Source organism: Hevea brasiliensis, chromosome 18 (genome assembly GCF_030052815.1).
Source record: "Hevea brasiliensis isolate MT/VB/25A 57/8 chromosome 18, ASM3005281v1, whole genome shotgun sequence".
NCBI lineage: Eukaryota > Viridiplantae > Streptophyta > Magnoliopsida > Malpighiales > Euphorbiaceae > Hevea > Hevea brasiliensis.
Genome location: NC_079510.1, coordinates 48,309,924 through 48,325,885, shown reverse-complemented (window position 1 = coordinate 48,325,885; position 15,962 = coordinate 48,309,924). Strand labels below are relative to the sequence as shown.

At 34.1% G+C, this 15,962-nt stretch overlaps 3 protein-coding genes across 5 annotated transcripts; 2 read left to right on the top strand and 1 right to left on the bottom strand.

Annotated features, from left to right (window-relative positions):
• Positions 1-995: 995 nt before the first annotated feature.
• On the top strand, positions 996-5,132 carry LOC110673621 (protein IQ-DOMAIN 9). 3 transcript variants are annotated; one of them, XM_021836755.2, is made up of 7 exons: positions 996-1,254; positions 2,396-2,508; positions 2,828-2,971; positions 3,412-3,639; positions 4,068-4,181; positions 4,283-4,771; positions 4,862-5,132. In XM_021836755.2, the coding sequence occupies exons 2-6, from the start codon at positions 2,434-2,436 to the stop codon at positions 4,721-4,723; spliced, it is 1,002 nt and encodes a 333-aa protein (XP_021692447.1). In that variant the 5' UTR covers positions 996-1,254; positions 2,396-2,433; the 3' UTR covers positions 4,724-4,771; positions 4,862-5,132. The 3 variants fall into 3 exon arrangements, with proteins under 3 accessions (XP_021692447.1, XP_021692445.1, XP_021692446.1); XM_021836753.2 differs by having other exon boundaries at positions 999-1,254; positions 4,283-5,132; XM_021836754.2 differs by lacking the exon at positions 996-1,254 and adding an exon at positions 1,261-1,411 and having other exon boundaries at positions 4,283-5,132.
• An 858-nt stretch (positions 5,133-5,990) lies between these two features.
• LOC110673611 (nudix hydrolase 15, mitochondrial) lies at positions 5,991-8,975 on the top strand. Its single transcript, XM_021836742.2, has 4 exons — positions 5,991-6,454; positions 7,319-7,461; positions 8,028-8,147; positions 8,277-8,975. Exons 1-4 carry the CDS (start codon positions 6,091-6,093, stop codon positions 8,499-8,501), a joined length of 852 nt encoding a protein of 283 aa, XP_021692434.1. The 5' UTR covers positions 5,991-6,090; the 3' UTR covers positions 8,502-8,975.
• Positions 8,976-10,819: 1,844 nt separating this feature from the next.
• On the bottom strand, positions 10,820-13,063 carry LOC110673610 (magnesium-chelatase subunit ChlI, chloroplastic). The gene is made up of 3 exons (XM_058141006.1): positions 12,837-13,063; positions 12,492-12,598; positions 10,820-12,107 (listed from the first exon to the last, which is right to left on the bottom strand). The coding sequence occupies exons 1-3, from the start codon at positions 12,937-12,939 to the stop codon at positions 11,061-11,063; spliced, it is 1,257 nt and encodes a 418-aa protein (XP_057996989.1). The 5' UTR covers positions 12,940-13,063; the 3' UTR covers positions 10,820-11,060.
• Positions 13,064-15,962: the final 2,899 nt, after the last annotated feature.

Sequence of the window (15,962 nt, the reverse complement as noted above, 5' to 3'; positions counted from 1 at the left end):
TATTGATTATTATATTTTGATAATAAATATTAGAATTATTTTTTACTGCAAATAAAAAAAAAATGAGTGTAAATCATGTCCACAACTTTTGATTGGTGTATAAAAAAAGGACAATTTTAGGTTAATATAGTTAAAAATATCTACTGTTACATTGATTTATAGATTTTTATAAAAAATATAATTCCATTAAAGAATTTCTACTAACTAGAGAATTTTTCTCAAAAAAAAAAAAGAATATTTACTAAAATATAAATTAATTAGACAGCAAAAGAAATTTTTTTAAAAAAATTATATCTCCATTTTTTTCAACTAATAATATAATAAATATCCAAAATTTTCATAAAAATTTATAGTCATTCTAAAATATTTTTATAATAATAGAATTGAAAAAAAAAAAATCCTAACGTCTTATTGTCAAAGGAAATAAAGTGTTTTTGAAGATGGAAAAAATGAAATAAGTGAAAAAAAAAAGAGTGATATAAAAAGAAAAATGTGTTTTTTTTAATTATACTTCTAGCCATAAGATTGATGTTTAATCTAAAAAAATAAATATTAATTAAATTAAAAATTAATTTTTATAATCAATTAAAAATTAATTTAATTCTTTATTAATTTCTAAATAAGACTAATAATTATTCCTTTTTACTTTTGTACCTAGTCTTTTAAATCTTAATGGCAAATTAATTAGATTAATTATAAATTTTTTTAAAAAAATTATATTTAAATGAAATAACTTAAAAAAAAAAGAAAAATAAAATCCTTTAATGAAGCAAAAGCAATGAACTTGGCAAGACAAATAACCACCCATCTCTGTCAACTTGTCATTGTTTGTTTGTTCTCCCGTCACTGTTGAGCATCCCTCCGCTGAAATTTTCAAACCCAAAAAACCTGCCACTACACACACACACACACACGCATATCACAATCTCTTCACTAGTTGTTGAGGCCTTGATTGAAGGGCAAAGAAATTTTTTTTTTTTTTAATTTTTTATGATATATATTTATAATTTTATATTCTCCACATTAATTTGTTCTTGACTGTATTTTGAGGGGTAGAAAGGCTGGTGATGGGCCATGGTAATCCGCGTTTCCACACCCACCTTTTCTTCTTTTTCTTTTATTTATTTGTTTTATCAGGCTTTCCTTCTCCTTCACTACAAGTCCTGTTGTCGCCACCTTTTTTTTTCTCCGCCAAGATCTCGAGTGCCCATTTGTTGAAGAGTCCCTACACGACCTTTTGCCACTCCGTCTCTGGTATGTCTTGCTCACCCAGATTTTCTTTTCTGCTTTCCTTTCGTTTTCTTTTTACGCCTGGATAAAATCTTGTATTGGTTCTGTGGGCTTTACGTGTTGTTGACTTCTTTTTAGTTTGGAAAATCCAATTTGAGCAAGAGATATGGGGGAGATCTGGGTTCGTAATGATTAGTGGAAGTAGTTTGAATCAATCAGATTGGTCTGCAATCTAGTTGTTGCTTAAGGAATTAAGTACTGAAATACAGTTTCTTGTTTGATGTTCAGAGTTTTGTCTTCTTGCTATTGCAGTCTAGTTTCTCGTGATGTGTTCTATATTTCATTCTTGGATAGAGCTATTTTTTCGTGGATTACCTTTTGTTGAATGAAAGAAAAAGGTGGAATTTTGATTGGGTGTAAGAGAATGAAATGGTCAAAGATAGATTTGTTTTATAAATCGGTAGCTACTTTCCATTGTCAATTGGTTGAAGTGTAACTGCATGACATTGTAATGCTTTCTCGAGAGGTGGGATCCTCAGATGGTGAAATTTTCAGCCCTGCAACTTAATTGCTTCTGATAGAATTTCACCTCTGTTGTCCTTATTGTCATCGTTTTCCAATTATTTATGATTTGCGGTTCATTAGGTTCAATTTGATCAGCATTTGTTTGATTGCTAAGAAAATGAAATAAAAATTGCTGAATTCTATAATTTATGGGCATATTCGCCTGTAAAAAAAATTTAGCTCTTGGAACCTGTGCAGAATGCTAATATTGGGTGTAAGAGAATGAAATGGTCAAAGATAGATTTGTTTTATAAATCGGTAGCTACTTTCCATTGTCAATTGGTTGAAGTGTAACTGCATGACATTGTAATGCTTTCTCGAGAGGTGGGATCCTCAGATGGTGAAATTTTCAGCCCTGCAACTTAATTGCTTCTGATAGAATTTCACCTCTGTTGTCCTTATTGTCATCGTTTTCCAATTATTTATGATTTGCGGTTCATTAGGTTCAATTTGATCAGCATTTGTTTGATTGCTAAGAAAATGAAATAAAAATTGCTGAATTCTATAATTTATGGGCATATTCGCCTGTAAAAAATATTTAGCTCTTGGAACCTGTGCAGAATGCTAATATTGGTTATTTTTTTATTAATAATGCCATCAGGTTTATGTTAAGTTGGATACAGGCTCCTGATATCAGGAATGGGTTCTTCTGATTGGTTTAAGACAATAATTAGTTTTAAAAAGGTGAAGGAAGAAAGTTCAAGACAAGCGAAGGTATTGATTCTCAAAACTTGGTATTTTGTTTAATTAATTTTTTGTTTTTAAAATTCGTTTTAATAATGAATCCATCTAAGTTTGCTGTTGTGAAGGTTGTTATAATTTGGTCAATTGCCTTAATTTTTTATTTAAGAACAAGATCTCATTAATGTTCTACATAGTAAACTTTATCAGCTCATTCTCAGCATAGTGTCAACCCTATAATTCTCTGCCAGTGTCTATGTTAACAGTGAATGACAATTTTGAACGTAAGGGGAATGAAGGATGTAATTATTAATTTGGACATCACTTCATCTGTTCCTACAATTTGAGACAGGGGTCTTCAGCTTCTGGAAAATCAAATGGCTTCAAATGGAAGAACCAATCACGCAAGGAGTCCGCTAGTTCTGCTGGTGGCAATCCAGGAGTTATTGAGGACTTGGCTGCCACTCGGATTCAAACTGCATTCAGGGCCTATTTGGTACGTCCTAGCTACATCATATAAGCTGCTTTCTCTTAGTTTCATGTTTTAATTGTCTTAGTCTCATGCTAAATGTAGATTTATCAATTCTAGCATATTCACTTACAGGCATGCTGGGTTTTCTCAACAGAATCTTTACCTAACTCAATTAGCCACTATATATGTAGAATTGATAAGCAGTAAACCACATGGCTTATGAACAATCTGTAGATCACAACTTGTCAACTTCTTAACATTTCTGCGTGGTATTCTTCCCACTGAGGAGAGATGAATGTGGCTATTGGTGATGATTGATGTCATGAGTGTGTCCCCTCTCTCTAATGTGCATGCACGCGCACACACACACACACACACACAAAAGGTTATGCATCTGTTCACAGAGTCACTCACAGAGCACACTGTATGCATAATAATGGTTAAATTGTCCCCTCATAATGCAGGCCAGAAAAACTTTACGCTGCTTGAAAGGAGCTACAAGATTACAGATCTTGACCCAGAATTATTCTGTTAAAAAGCAAGCTACAACTACATTGAACTGTCTTCATACATGGAGCAAAATACAGGCCCAAATTAGAGCTCGCCGACAAAGTATGGTAACAGAAGGCCGGTTAAGACAGAAGAAATTAGAAAATCAACTAAAACTTGAGGCAAAGCTTCATGATCTAGAGGTTAGAATAAATCTTAATATTGAACAGCCTAGCACAGAGTATTTTATTTGTATTGATATGGAGTTGAAGAATCTGGAACAGATGTTAAAGTCAGTCATGTGGTCCTAGATTTTGGTAAGGCAAGGTTATTGTCTCTTGTCTGTTTGCTCTGGAACTACATTCAGAAAACTTTTGATCCTGTCACAGCTCCCTTTCTCTAACATAGCAGTTGTACAACTGTTTGTACTTTGTATGTGGATAGCGTCATTCCCATGTTATAGCTTTTAGATGGGGACATTTTACTGATATTTTTTAAAAAGTAAAAGAATAATAATAAAAAAGTAAGAGATTTGCTTATTTCTCTATGCATTAGAAATTGGATACTTACGAATCTGCATTTTCTGGCGGTTAGTCCTTTGATTTCCGTAGTTATTCCAAATGGATTACAGGTAGAATGGTGCGGTGGCTCCGTCACAATGGAAGAAATTCTTGCAAGAATACATCAGAGGGAAGAAGCAGCTGTTAAGCGAGAGCGAACAATGGCATATGCCTTTTCTCATCAGGTAACTTTTTTGCCCTCATCATTTAATTCTGAAAGTATTATCTGCATGACCATGGCTTACTGAAATTGGAAAACAAAAAATGAAAATCCCATGAATTGCAGTGGAGGGCCAACTCTAGCCAAAACCTTGGGTTGGTTAATTATGAACTTGGCAAAGCGAATTGGGGTTGGAGCTGGATGGAACGCTGGATTGCTGCACGTCCATGGGAAAGCCGAATACCTGCTCAGTCCATCACTCCAAAGAAAGTGCAGAGTAAACAGACAAACAAAGCTGGTAAAAACACCAATTCACCAACTGCTAAAACCCCAGTTTCTTCTAAACCATCTTTGTCCAATGGGAAGGGAAATGATAAGGCCCGAAGATTGTCATATCCAGCTGCTGAAAAAGGTGCTACACTTGAAGGAAGCATTAAAACTGCAGAAGCCAAGGGAAATCATAAGGCCCGAAGATTGTCATATTCAGCTGCTGAAAAAGGTGCTACACTTGAAGAAAGCATTAAAACCGAAGAAGCAAAATCTAAAGGGGAACAGTTAGTATCTTAGTCCCTAGCCAGTACATAAAGTGGAAAGCTTAATCTTCAGCAAGTCATGGTAAGGGAAGATTCTTTTATCCATATGTTTGTTTCTGATTGTGTACAACAGGAGTGGCGTGATTGTGATATACTTCTGCATGCAATGCAGAACATTACACAAAGCCTGGATATGGGACTCAGCTGATCATTCTTCTGTGTTTTTTCTGTTCCTTTTTTTACCTCAAAAAAATTTCTCTGATTTTGTTTTTTTTTGAAAAATAATTTGTTTCTATAATGTAAATAGGCAGAGGCACAGAGCATTGTTGGAGTAATTGCTGGAGTTTTGAGTCTGTAGATGTAAAATCCAAGTTATGAACAATGTCTGAACTTTTTGTGTTTGATTCTTTATGCCTATTGTGAGGTTCTGCAAATTCCATTAATTCTTATCTTTTTGTATCAAAATTCTCTATTAACATATCTCAATGAAGAGTGAAAACCAATGTCAACAGATGAACTTCTGCTGGGTTATAAAAAAGAATCTTACAAAAGGGCAAATTGCCCAAAGTTGCATAGTACACACCTTGAGCCTAAATTTTGGATTATAAATTACATTATTGCTCTTAAACAAATCATTATTTAGTTTTTGAAGAGCACAAAGATAGACCAACTTATTTTCTAAATTTTAGAGAGCAAATTATAAAATATCGAAATATCATTCGTCCTTTTACATTGCTTGTTCTGCATGTACTTGAGTTTGGGATAAATTTACTAAATTTATCAACTTCAAGGTTTAATTGATCTAATTTTTAATTGAACCTTATTGTTAAGATGAGAAAGCAAATTGACCTTTTCTCCAATCAGAACTTAACCATTATTTTAGTGTAAATGAAACCATCGAATGCTTCGTTATCATAAAATCCTAAGCAAAAACCATTAGATGTAAGAGAAAATAATTATTGAATGCATCCATTATAAAATTTATAGAAATGAGATTTACAGCTGCGCAGATGTCCATAATCATTTGCTATATAATTCTGGGGCTGCACTGAGAACCGGAAATTGAAGTTGGTTTTGGGTCATGGCATTTATGATTGTACCTCTGCAAGAACAAGAAAATGCGGGACTTAATGATTTAGGGCATAATGAAATTTTACGACAGAAGCTGATAAATTCTTCGTAGAATAATTAATTATAAAAATTTATTAATTTAATAAAAAAAAATCAAGTGTGAATGCCAAAAATGCAATAAATCAAAAGGCGGCTAAATTGCAGTTTTCACATTTTAGAAATAAGATAAATTATAAATTTTAACATTCAAGAAAATCAAAGCAGAGCAGAGCAAAAGCTCCGTCTCCCTTATAAAATCAAATCTCTCACTATGCCAAAAATCCTTGCCTCATGATCTCCCTCCTCAGAACCAAGCTGCCATTATCACCGCAACCCCTCCAGAAAGCGCCATTCCTTTCACTCATGGATTCTTGTGGATCAAACACAAACAGGCTCATCACTTTAGCCCAGCAACTCCGCCTCTACAAGCCACCGTCCCCATCACCAGACGAAATTGAAGAGCAAACCATTGAGGAAACTGCTGGGAAAGTTGTCTCCCAGCTGGGTTTTCAGGAATCTGCAACCCCAATTCCTAAGGACCCTCAAAGGTTTCGGCCCAAGAGAGCTGCAGTTTTGGTCTGCATTTTTGAAGGTGATGCTGGTGATTTTCGTGTCATTTTAACTAAGAGGTCGTCGCGATTATCTACTCACTCAGGTTAGAGGTTTTTCGGATGCTCTTTTGCTTTGATTTTTAATGGACGTATTAGATTTTCTATTGATATTCTTGATTTGAGGATGGAGCTTCAATGTTAGTTCAGTTGAATCGTTGTTGGTGGCTAACTCTGTTTTGGATCTCTTACTGTTTGGTTTGTGATCAAAGTGATAAATTCTTTATTGAATCGTAGGGGCCCTAATTTCCATTTATTAAGATGGTTAATCTCTATTCTTGAAATTTTGCAACTGATATCAATTGCGCTTATGTATTCTCAATCTGTTTTGTTAGACTAGGTAAAACTTCCAGTAGAATACAATGAAATGAATTGAAAGTTAGAGTTTATCTTGGATTTTTTTCCCTCATTTTCTTAAAAAAAAAAAAAAAAAAAAAGTAAAAAGATTTAACCAATTGAATTAGTATAGGCTTGCACAACTACTTGATTATATATATTCATATTCTTTGTGTGCTACTGAGTAAGTTTTAGAAATCAAATCATTTTGTCATTTTCCTGCATTGTTGAAGGAATCTAAATGTTGATCCTTCTAATGTTATAACTCAAAGATTTCTGCAAACTAAGTGAAAGAGAAAAAAATTTTGAAGACTTGGTGGTCTCCTGAAAAAGAGGGCGACTTCACATAGTAGTTTTTGGTTCAATTAAGTGTTGTTCAACATTGTGTGATACACATCTTTATCAATTTCGTTTGTGAATTAAGATTTCAGATTCCAATTCCTTTTTCTTTCCTCTATCTTCTTTCCTCTATCTCCTGGTAACCAAGAGGAAATGTAACACTTGTGGTTGATGATTGAGATGTGGGAAGTAGTCGATGATTGGTCATTGAAAGAAATGGGTTTTCCTGGTTGCAGGTGAAGTTTCATTGCCTGGTGGGAAAGCGGAGGAGGGTGACAAGGATGATGGTGACACAGCAACAAGAGAGGCAAAGGAAGAAATTGGGTTGGATCCTGCACTTGTTGATATTGTTACTGTTCTTGAACCATTTTTGTCCAAGGTATGAAAATCTGTTGGCTATTTAGCGATATACTAATGGGGAATTATGTATTCAATTGATAGAGATACTGAATAATACTATATTTGTTTATTCTACGTGAAAATTCATAGGAAAAGAGTGATAACTTTAACTCATTCTTGATTCATTACAATACACTCTTCATTCCATTCTCTGTTGAGTTTGACATGGCTTGCTTCTGCCTGATCTAGATTTGTACCACCTGAACTTTGGTATAAATTTCCATTTCTTTTGCATGTCAGTAGTTAATTTCATATGTCGAGAAATTTTCTGGTTCCCTTGTGGGGAAATGTCCAAAAAACTAAAAGCAACAGAATTCTTAATTACATTCCTGGTTTTTACTTCAGTTTAAATGATTTACTGTTACTGTGTAACTATGATGCACATTTGAGATGTAAATTACTTAGGTTTGAATAGACAGTTGCATGGAACCAATTAGCACATGATGACATGAAATATTCTATGGATATTTTTGTTAGGTGCTACTGAAATTTAAATGGCGTCTATCTTTACCTTTTCTGTTTAGCAATTGTTGGTTTTCTTTGCAGCATCTCCTGAGAGTAATTCCTGTTATAGGCATACTACGTGATAAGAAAGAATTCAAGCCCTCTCCAAATCCTGGTGAAGTTGAAGCAGTATTTGATGCTCCATTGGAAATGTTCATTAAGGTTTGTTTTTTTTTTTTTTTGTTCTCTCTCTCTCTCTCTCTCTCTCTCTCTCTCTCCCTCTAACTGTTTAACAGCTTCAATTTTTGGTTTATCTTCATGAAGTATTATGCATGAACTGTTTTGTTTCAGGATGAAAATCGAAGAGTAGAGGAGAGAGAATGGATGGGAGAAAAGTATCTGGTTCATTTCTTTGACTATGAAACAGAGAAGAAGAAGTATTTGATATGGGGTTTAACGGCTGGGATTTTGATTAGAGCTGCATCAGTGGTCTACCAGAGGCCACCAGCTTTTGTGGAGCAGAATCCGAAGTTCAGATTTCCTAGAGATGTAAACAGTAATACTGTGATGCATTGAAGAATTGTGGAAACATTTGGTGGGTTGTACTCCAAATGATCAAGCCGTTGCAATAAAATCCACAACCCGCACATGTCAGGCTAGTTTGATCTGTTCAAAATAATTATTCAGAATACTGAAACAGTGATTGGTATGCAGCATAGCACATAATACCTTTTTAGGTAATTGTAAACTGAAGGGACCAATAAATTTCAAATACAATGGAGTAAGTAGATCAAGCATCATTAACTTCTTGGTGGGGAGTTAGTTATGTACATTCAAGATTCTGAAACTGCTTTAGGAATAAGGAAATTTTTTCTCCTGGGAGCTATTTCAGTAAAATGTTTGATGTCCCATGTATTTCTTTGGTTAGGAAGCTGTGTCTTCAGTCAGTAGTTATTTGAACTGTTGTATTTCATTTTTTATTTTTTATTTCTCCTAATTGTATAAGACATTTGTTGTTTATAGTATATGAAACACTGTTAATTATAGAAATCATACTTTATTGTTAGCATACCTTATAGATATAGACCTTGTTTGCTCATAAAGAGTGACAAAAATATGGAGTTTCATAAAAATGTAGACCACATTTTAGTCCATAATATACAAGGTTAGCTGTCAGATTACCATTTTCTGGTTTATTTGGCAGCAAATGTTGAATACCAATTTGCTGATAACAAATAACACTCTTCTCTGCGAGTGTGTGTGGAGGGTACATGATTGCTGATTTTTCAGTCCCGCATAATATGGTAGTCTTCTGCGGGTGGAGTGGCATATCTCTCAAGTTTATCTAGTCTCTAGATTTCTTAAAATGAACTACTGAAGCAGGGAGAAATTGAAGATTGCCAATGCCAGTTAGGTTGGGATTCATTGGAAGATTCATTCTTTACCTGTTTTTGCCAACTTTTATGTACAAACAGGAATAGGTCTACTGATAAAAGTGGGGCTAGATCCGGGCTTGTTGTTGCTGAGTGATCCCCAGTTCAAGACTTTTCATCCGGTTGCGACTTTAAAGAGGCACCAATATACTGTATGCCTCTTCCTAAAAGAAAAGGAAATTCACGGTGCAACCGCCACCTATCATTCTAATTTACGGTGCAACCATCTACCACGTTTCAAGGTTTTAATCATTACTTGTTCACTATGTGACGGAGACACAATGGAGTTCAGAGTCTTGAAACACTTCTAAAATCATTCCATGATTCCGTATTGTTACTGAAGTCCTACCTTTCATTACTTGAGCTGTAGCCACAACTTCTCAAACCTCTTTGCTATCCACTTAAATTATCTTCGAGTTCAAAACATCACATGAAGTTAATTGAGCAGAAGTTGTTTATATGTTAATTTTGAAACAAGATCTGGAATTCTGTTTGCAGCGTGGCATAGCAGTAGTTCCTGTGGTTGGCATACTTTTTGACAGGAAAGCATTCATTCCATCTCCAAACGCCAATTAAGTAGAATCAATATTTGATGTTTCCGTAGGAATGTTTCTCAAGGTTTTATCATTTTCAATTAGATTTCAAAATTATATCTGTCAAACTTTCATTATTGGCATATATGAATGATGAATGCAGGATAAGAACCGCATGGGCAAAGGGAGAAACAACTGATGGGATACAAAGTGTTTACTTAATTTCTTTGACTATGAGCCAGGGAGCCAAACGTATGTGATTTGGGCTTTAATGGCTGGAACGATGATTAGGATTGCATCAATTGTCTACAGCAGGCACTGCATATTCAGAGCAGAGGTAACGGACTGGTTTAGGTCGTGGTTCAAAAATTGAATCGTTAAGTCACCTACATGAATACCATAGTGTAATAATCTTTGAGTTGCTTGGATTGCGGATTTTATGGAATAAGTTCATGATTAACAGATCTTTAAACTTGCTATGGGTTCCAGTAACTTTAAGCTGACCTAATCTCTAGCGCTGTCAACGACTCTAGTTTGAGTCATTACAGCAAAGCCGACTCTAGTTTGAGTCATTACAGCAGAGCCCCCATTTTGGAGTGGAATTTCTCATTAAGATGCCCCCAAGCTTTAGATTTGCTTAGCACTGCTCAATTGTCATTTATAAAGAAATTCTTACTCGTACAATAAATTTAAACCCTGCAACTCCTCAGCCAGTGTAACAGATTTGATATCCAGATATTTTTAAAGCAAAAATGTATTAATATTATGTTTTTGTCGAATATATTTGCTCATAATTTATTAATAGATGAACAAACGAGTTTAAAACGCAAGGAAGCATGAAAATTTGTGATTTCACTCTGCAAGAAGATGCAAAAGAAAAAAAAAAGGCTGTTTTGGCAACTTTAGAAGCAATATCAACTCCATTCAATGAAAACAGTGAACTTTCAACTTTGTAACCAACAGGCAACAGCAGAATCAGTACGCATACAATTCATTCCCTTCAATTTAGTACAAGGTCCTCAATGAAAACAGGAACAACCTGTCCACAATTGTAGGATATTTAAATAGGACAATACCAAAAAGCAAATATGTGAAAAACAGCAAAAAAAAAAAAAAAAGATACTATTATGAGAAAAAAAAATTACAGAAAAAGACATCTAAAGCCACCCTCAACTAAAAACTTCATAGAATTTCTCAATGACAAGTAAACCTGAGTCAATTGACTCCAATGGATCCTTCCTAAGACGGTGTCTTAAACAGTTGGGGATGACAGTAGCAATATCCTCTGCTGTGACATTATCTCTACCCTTCAGAGCAGCAAGAGCTTTTGCAGCTCTGTTAGTCACAATGTCCCCTCTCAATCCATCCACATTCAGCTCTGCACAAACCTTGGAGATTTTTACCTTGAGATCATGATCTATCTGCACACAAGAAAGAGAAGTTCTAGCTGAAGCAATCTGTTGCTGTAGCTTCTCTTGCTCTGCCTTGTAAGAATCACGGAATTCTTTTGGGTTTTTATCAAACCGAGCTCTTTCTTCCACTATCTTCACTCTGAGCTCTGCATCTTTCACTGTTCCTACTTGTGCATGCATCCCAAATCTATCAAGTAGCTGTGGCCTGAGCTCCCCCTCTTCAGGATTGCCAGAGCCAATCAAAATAAACCGTGCAGGATGTGAAATTGAAATACCCTCTCTTTCCACAGTGTTCCATCCTGAGGCAGCAGAATCCAAAAGAACATCCACTAAGTGGTCATCCAAAAGGTTAACTTCATCCACATAAAGAATCCCTCTATTAGCTTTAGCAAGAAGGCCAGGCTCAAATGCCTTGACACCCTCTGTGAGAGCCTTTTCAATGTCAATTGTACCGCAAACCCTATCCTCTGTAGCACCTAACGGCAAATCAACCATATTAATCTTGGCAAGCACAACTTGAAGCTCCTCCCCTTTCATGATGCTCTCCCTGACTTCTACACCCATGGACTCTGGATCTCCTGGATCTGAGTTATAAGGATCACCGAAAACTACCTTAATTTCAGGAAGTAAATCCACCAGGGACCTAACAGTAGTAGACTTCCCTGTTCCTCTATCACCCATAATCATGACACCTCCAATCTTGGGATCAATCACATTTAACAGAAGGCACAGTTTCATCTCATCCTGTCCTACTATAGCAGCAAATGGATACACTGGCCTCTGACTTTCCTTAGCAGCAAGTTTCTGGTAAAATAATTCAAAGTTGATATATATTACCCATATTTTGAGAACTATTCACTGTTCTTGCTATGCACAATTGCAGAATTTCTTCCAAACAAAGTTTATCTTCAGTGGATGCAATTTATATTTTTACCTTGCAACAAGTCTTTTTAAGTAATGTATTAGTATTTCATGACCATATGCATTCTAATTGATCAAATTAAGCTTTAAACCAAAATCTAGAATGTGCCTAATATTCTCCAATATTACTCAAATGCTACACAACTCTCAGGCAATGAAGATAACATAATACAGGAAAAAAAAAACAACGACATCAACAACAACAACAACAACACTCCATCTCAATATAATATATATAACGAGGATAAAATAAAGAAAAACCCGCACCTCCACAGCGGAGCTAACGTCAGTCGCGACATTGGTAACCGCAACATGGAACTGGGACCTCCCTTTTTTGCCCTGAATCCCACAATACCTCTTCCCACAACCCTGCTCTGCGGATTAAGCGAAAAACATATCATTACTAACGCTCCACTGAAAAACTCCACAACCCACCTGCTATGTTAATCAACAAAATCGAAGAATCCAAAAGTGCGGAATCCAGGCACATAGAAACAGTGAAACAAGAACTGGTCTATATAAATGCAATCAAATCTAGAAATATGAGCCAAATTTTGGATTCTGAAGAGGAAAACTGATTTGGGTTTTAGGTTATTTAGTAGAGAAATGTACCTGTGGTTAGGGAGAGAGAGGCAATGGAAGGCCTGGCTAGGCAAGAGGAGAAGGGCCTAGACCCCAAAATTGTTGGGGAAGAAGTTCCCAGTATGGATGCCATGCGCTACTATTTCGGTCACAGTGATTATGTTTCTTGTCTTCTCATTCGGCTTTTCTTTTCTATTGGTGAGCTAGGCTGCGGATAAGAGGATAGATTTCAGTGTATCTACTCTGCTAAGCTGGAGGCGTTTGGATGTTAAAATAGTAAAAAGAAATTTGCATTAAAAAAAAAAAAACTAAAAAGTGAAAGTTAAATGCCGTCCGGTCTTTGAAGCTTTCTTCTTCTTCTCCTTCTTTTTTTTTTTTTATTATTTTTTTTAAACTAATAGCTAATAATCGATAATAACTTATTAATATTAAATATTTAATAAAATTATGTTAATTATTACTGTTTATATATAAAATAACTAATAAGGTTATATATCATATAATTTATTTTATTATTAAAATAATTATATAATTATTAATTTCTTATCTATTACTAATTATTTTATTATTAAAATAAATATATATTATTAATTTATTATTTCAACAAATTTAATTATTATTGAAATATATAAATAAAAATTAAATATTTTAAAGTAAAATATATTTGAAACTATAGTAAATAATATTTATTTAAAAAAATTAATAATCATTGTTTACCAACATTAAACTGCGACCGATTTGATCACATAATGCATTCATTTGAAGTGCTCCACTTTTTTGACTACTTTTCTTCTACTTGAATGTTATCTGCATCACGAACTATATCTGGTGGTATAAAATTTAGACTTTTATCTATTCGCTCAAATGCTGTATTAGCCAACGCTTTTCTTCGAATATAATTATATAATGCCATATAGACAACTACTATATCTCTTTGTACATGAAATGAATAAGGAGGCATTATTCGCAATATCTTCCATTTTGTCTTTCAAACTCCAAAAGTTCGTTCAATGTAACATCTTAGAGATGAATGCCAACGATTAAAAATTTATTTGAGTCCCCTTGGTCTTCCACCACATTGAAAATCAGGTAAATGATATCTAGTACCTTTATAAGGTGCAAGATATCCTTCCATCTGTTGATATCCAGTATCCACTATATAATATTTTCCTACATATGAAATATATTTTATTAAAAAAATAAATCACTAATATATAATAGTATAAGGTTTGTGTGTATATATTTGTGTACATCTGTGTACTTGCCTTTTTATGACCAATTGAAAAAAGCAATAAGAAAAATGAAAATAAAATACGCATTTACCTGGTGGTGGTTTGGGGAAGTTTAAAATTTGTTTATTGATAGCATACTGGAAAAGGCGTCCATCATGAGTTATACCTTTCCATCCTGCCATTACGAATGTAAATTGCATATCAAAGCTACATGCAGCCATAATATTCTAGGTAGGCACCCCTTTTCTACCAATAAAACGAATCAAATTTTCTTCTTGAACACAAGCAGACACATGAGTTCCATCAATTGCTCCAATGTAGCCCTATTTTTCCAATGTTTAGATTTTAAAATTAAAATACTTAATGATATTTGTAATATAGTACTACATATAAAGATAAGAAAAAATTTTGAAAAATATATCTTGAAATAAGGCATATATCTGTCATCATTCAGTATATCATGAGGAATATTATTGAACGTGGGGTCTGTTAATTTTATCATATTAATTGACAAGCACAACATTACTTTTAATACTTTATGAAAGTTCCTATTAACAATTTCTCCTAAATGCTGAAACCTTCCTTGAACTTACCTATTTGAAGCTCCCAAAGTGAGAACATATAAAAACATGCCAACTTTTTCCAAAATAGTTATTTTTTTAGAACATTTTAATTTGTAATGATGCTCTAAGTCTAGACAAAGTTTTATTAATGTGTCTTTATCCATTCTGAATAAATTAACACATCTTCTCTCATTACCTCTCATTATTTCATGTAACCATACAAGTCCTGTATGGAATGAATCCATATAAGGTTCTTTATGAATATAAGACAGGAAATAGTTACACATAATATCAACTGCATATGTGATTGTCTGCCAAACTTCATCATCATTGTCATCACAAATCATTCGCTAAACAACATCCATTTCTATCAAGAAAAAATAAAAACAAATAAACCTCATATATAAATTAATATTAAGTACTAAATACTTTAACTTTAAAAGTTCATGATTACACTAAAACTTTATTGTAATGCCAAACTTGATAATTAAGAGTTCAAACAAGCAATGAAAAATAAGAAAAATAGCAAATACAAGTAATAACATCTACTAAGTAGAAGGCTTCCACACACCATTAGTCTATAATGAGAAATGAAATTGCAGCCATTTTCACTTTGTTTTTGCATTTTTGAGAGTATTGTACATCTCTCTTTTTGACTTTTGATCAAGTAACAATGTGCAGAAAAAATAAATATTGCTTCATTTCTCTATAAGTGGCAAAGTTAATACATCTTTCATAACTTCTTCAATAAAACAACCTGGGCAATCTCCCAAAAGACTACACATAGTTGCAGTCTTAGATTCTATAGTCTCTTTTATAGTTTCTTTCAGCTCTTTAACTGTTTCAGTCATCTGTGTAGCACCTGAAACCTTTTTGCCCTTATTATCCTTTTTTTCCTTTGTTGCAGTGTCATTAGACAACTCTTTCCTCTTTTGTTTTTGCACGTTATGTTGACTATTATCATTTTTTGTATTCTCTAAACCCACATTTTCACCTACTGCTTGACTGAATGAACCTCCAGATCCAAAACTAGCATTCATCATTTTCATCTAAATCATCATCAAAATTAGATTCTGCATTAATATTCTCCTCAACATGATCTGCGGTATTAAATTGTTACGTCTACTAAGTTTCATTAGGTAAAACTCCAGATGATGGTGTCATAACCCAACCTATGAGCCAAACCGGCACTAGGACCTGGGCCAACCTAAAGATCTTAAGGCTCGTAGTAAGCCTAGTTATTTCTTAACCCAATCCTAAGGCCCATAATAAGCTCAATTTCAAGAATTCAATTGGACAGAGTCCGGCTATAACATGGACCATCCAACGGGGAGTTTTTGACTCACTCGACCTGTAAGCAT

Coding starts and splice junctions, on each gene's coding strand:
- LOC110673611 (XM_021836742.2), top strand. CDS start 6,091: ATGATCTCCCTCCTCAGAACCAAGCTGCCATTATCACCGCAACCCCTC. Junction 7,462..8,027: donor TTGAACCATTTTTGTCCAAG/GTATGAAAATCT, acceptor TTTTCTTTGCAG/CATCTCCTGAGAGTAATTCC. Junction 8,148..8,276: donor CATTGGAAATGTTCATTAAG/GTTTGTTTTTTT, acceptor GTTTTGTTTCAG/GATGAAAATCGAAGAGTAGA.
- LOC110673621 (XM_021836755.2), top strand. CDS start 2,434: ATGGGTTCTTCTGATTGGTTTAAGACAATAATTAGTTTTAAAAAGGTG. Junction 2,509..2,827: donor AAAGTTCAAGACAAGCGAAG/GTATTGATTCTC, acceptor AATTTGAGACAG/GGGTCTTCAGCTTCTGGAAA. Junction 4,182..4,282: donor CATATGCCTTTTCTCATCAG/GTAACTTTTTTG, acceptor CATGAATTGCAG/TGGAGGGCCAACTCTAGCCA.
- LOC110673610 (XM_058141006.1), bottom strand. CDS start 12,939: ATGGCATCCATACTGGGAACTTCTTCCCCAACAATTTTGGGGTCTAGG. Junction 12,599..12,836: donor CTCTCTCTCCCTAACCACAG/GTACATTTCTCT, acceptor CTTAATCCGCAG/AGCAGGGTTGTGGGAAGAGG. Junction 12,108..12,491: donor ACGTTAGCTCCGCTGTGGAG/GTGCGGGTTTTT, acceptor TTATTTTACCAG/AAACTTGCTGCTAAGGAAAG.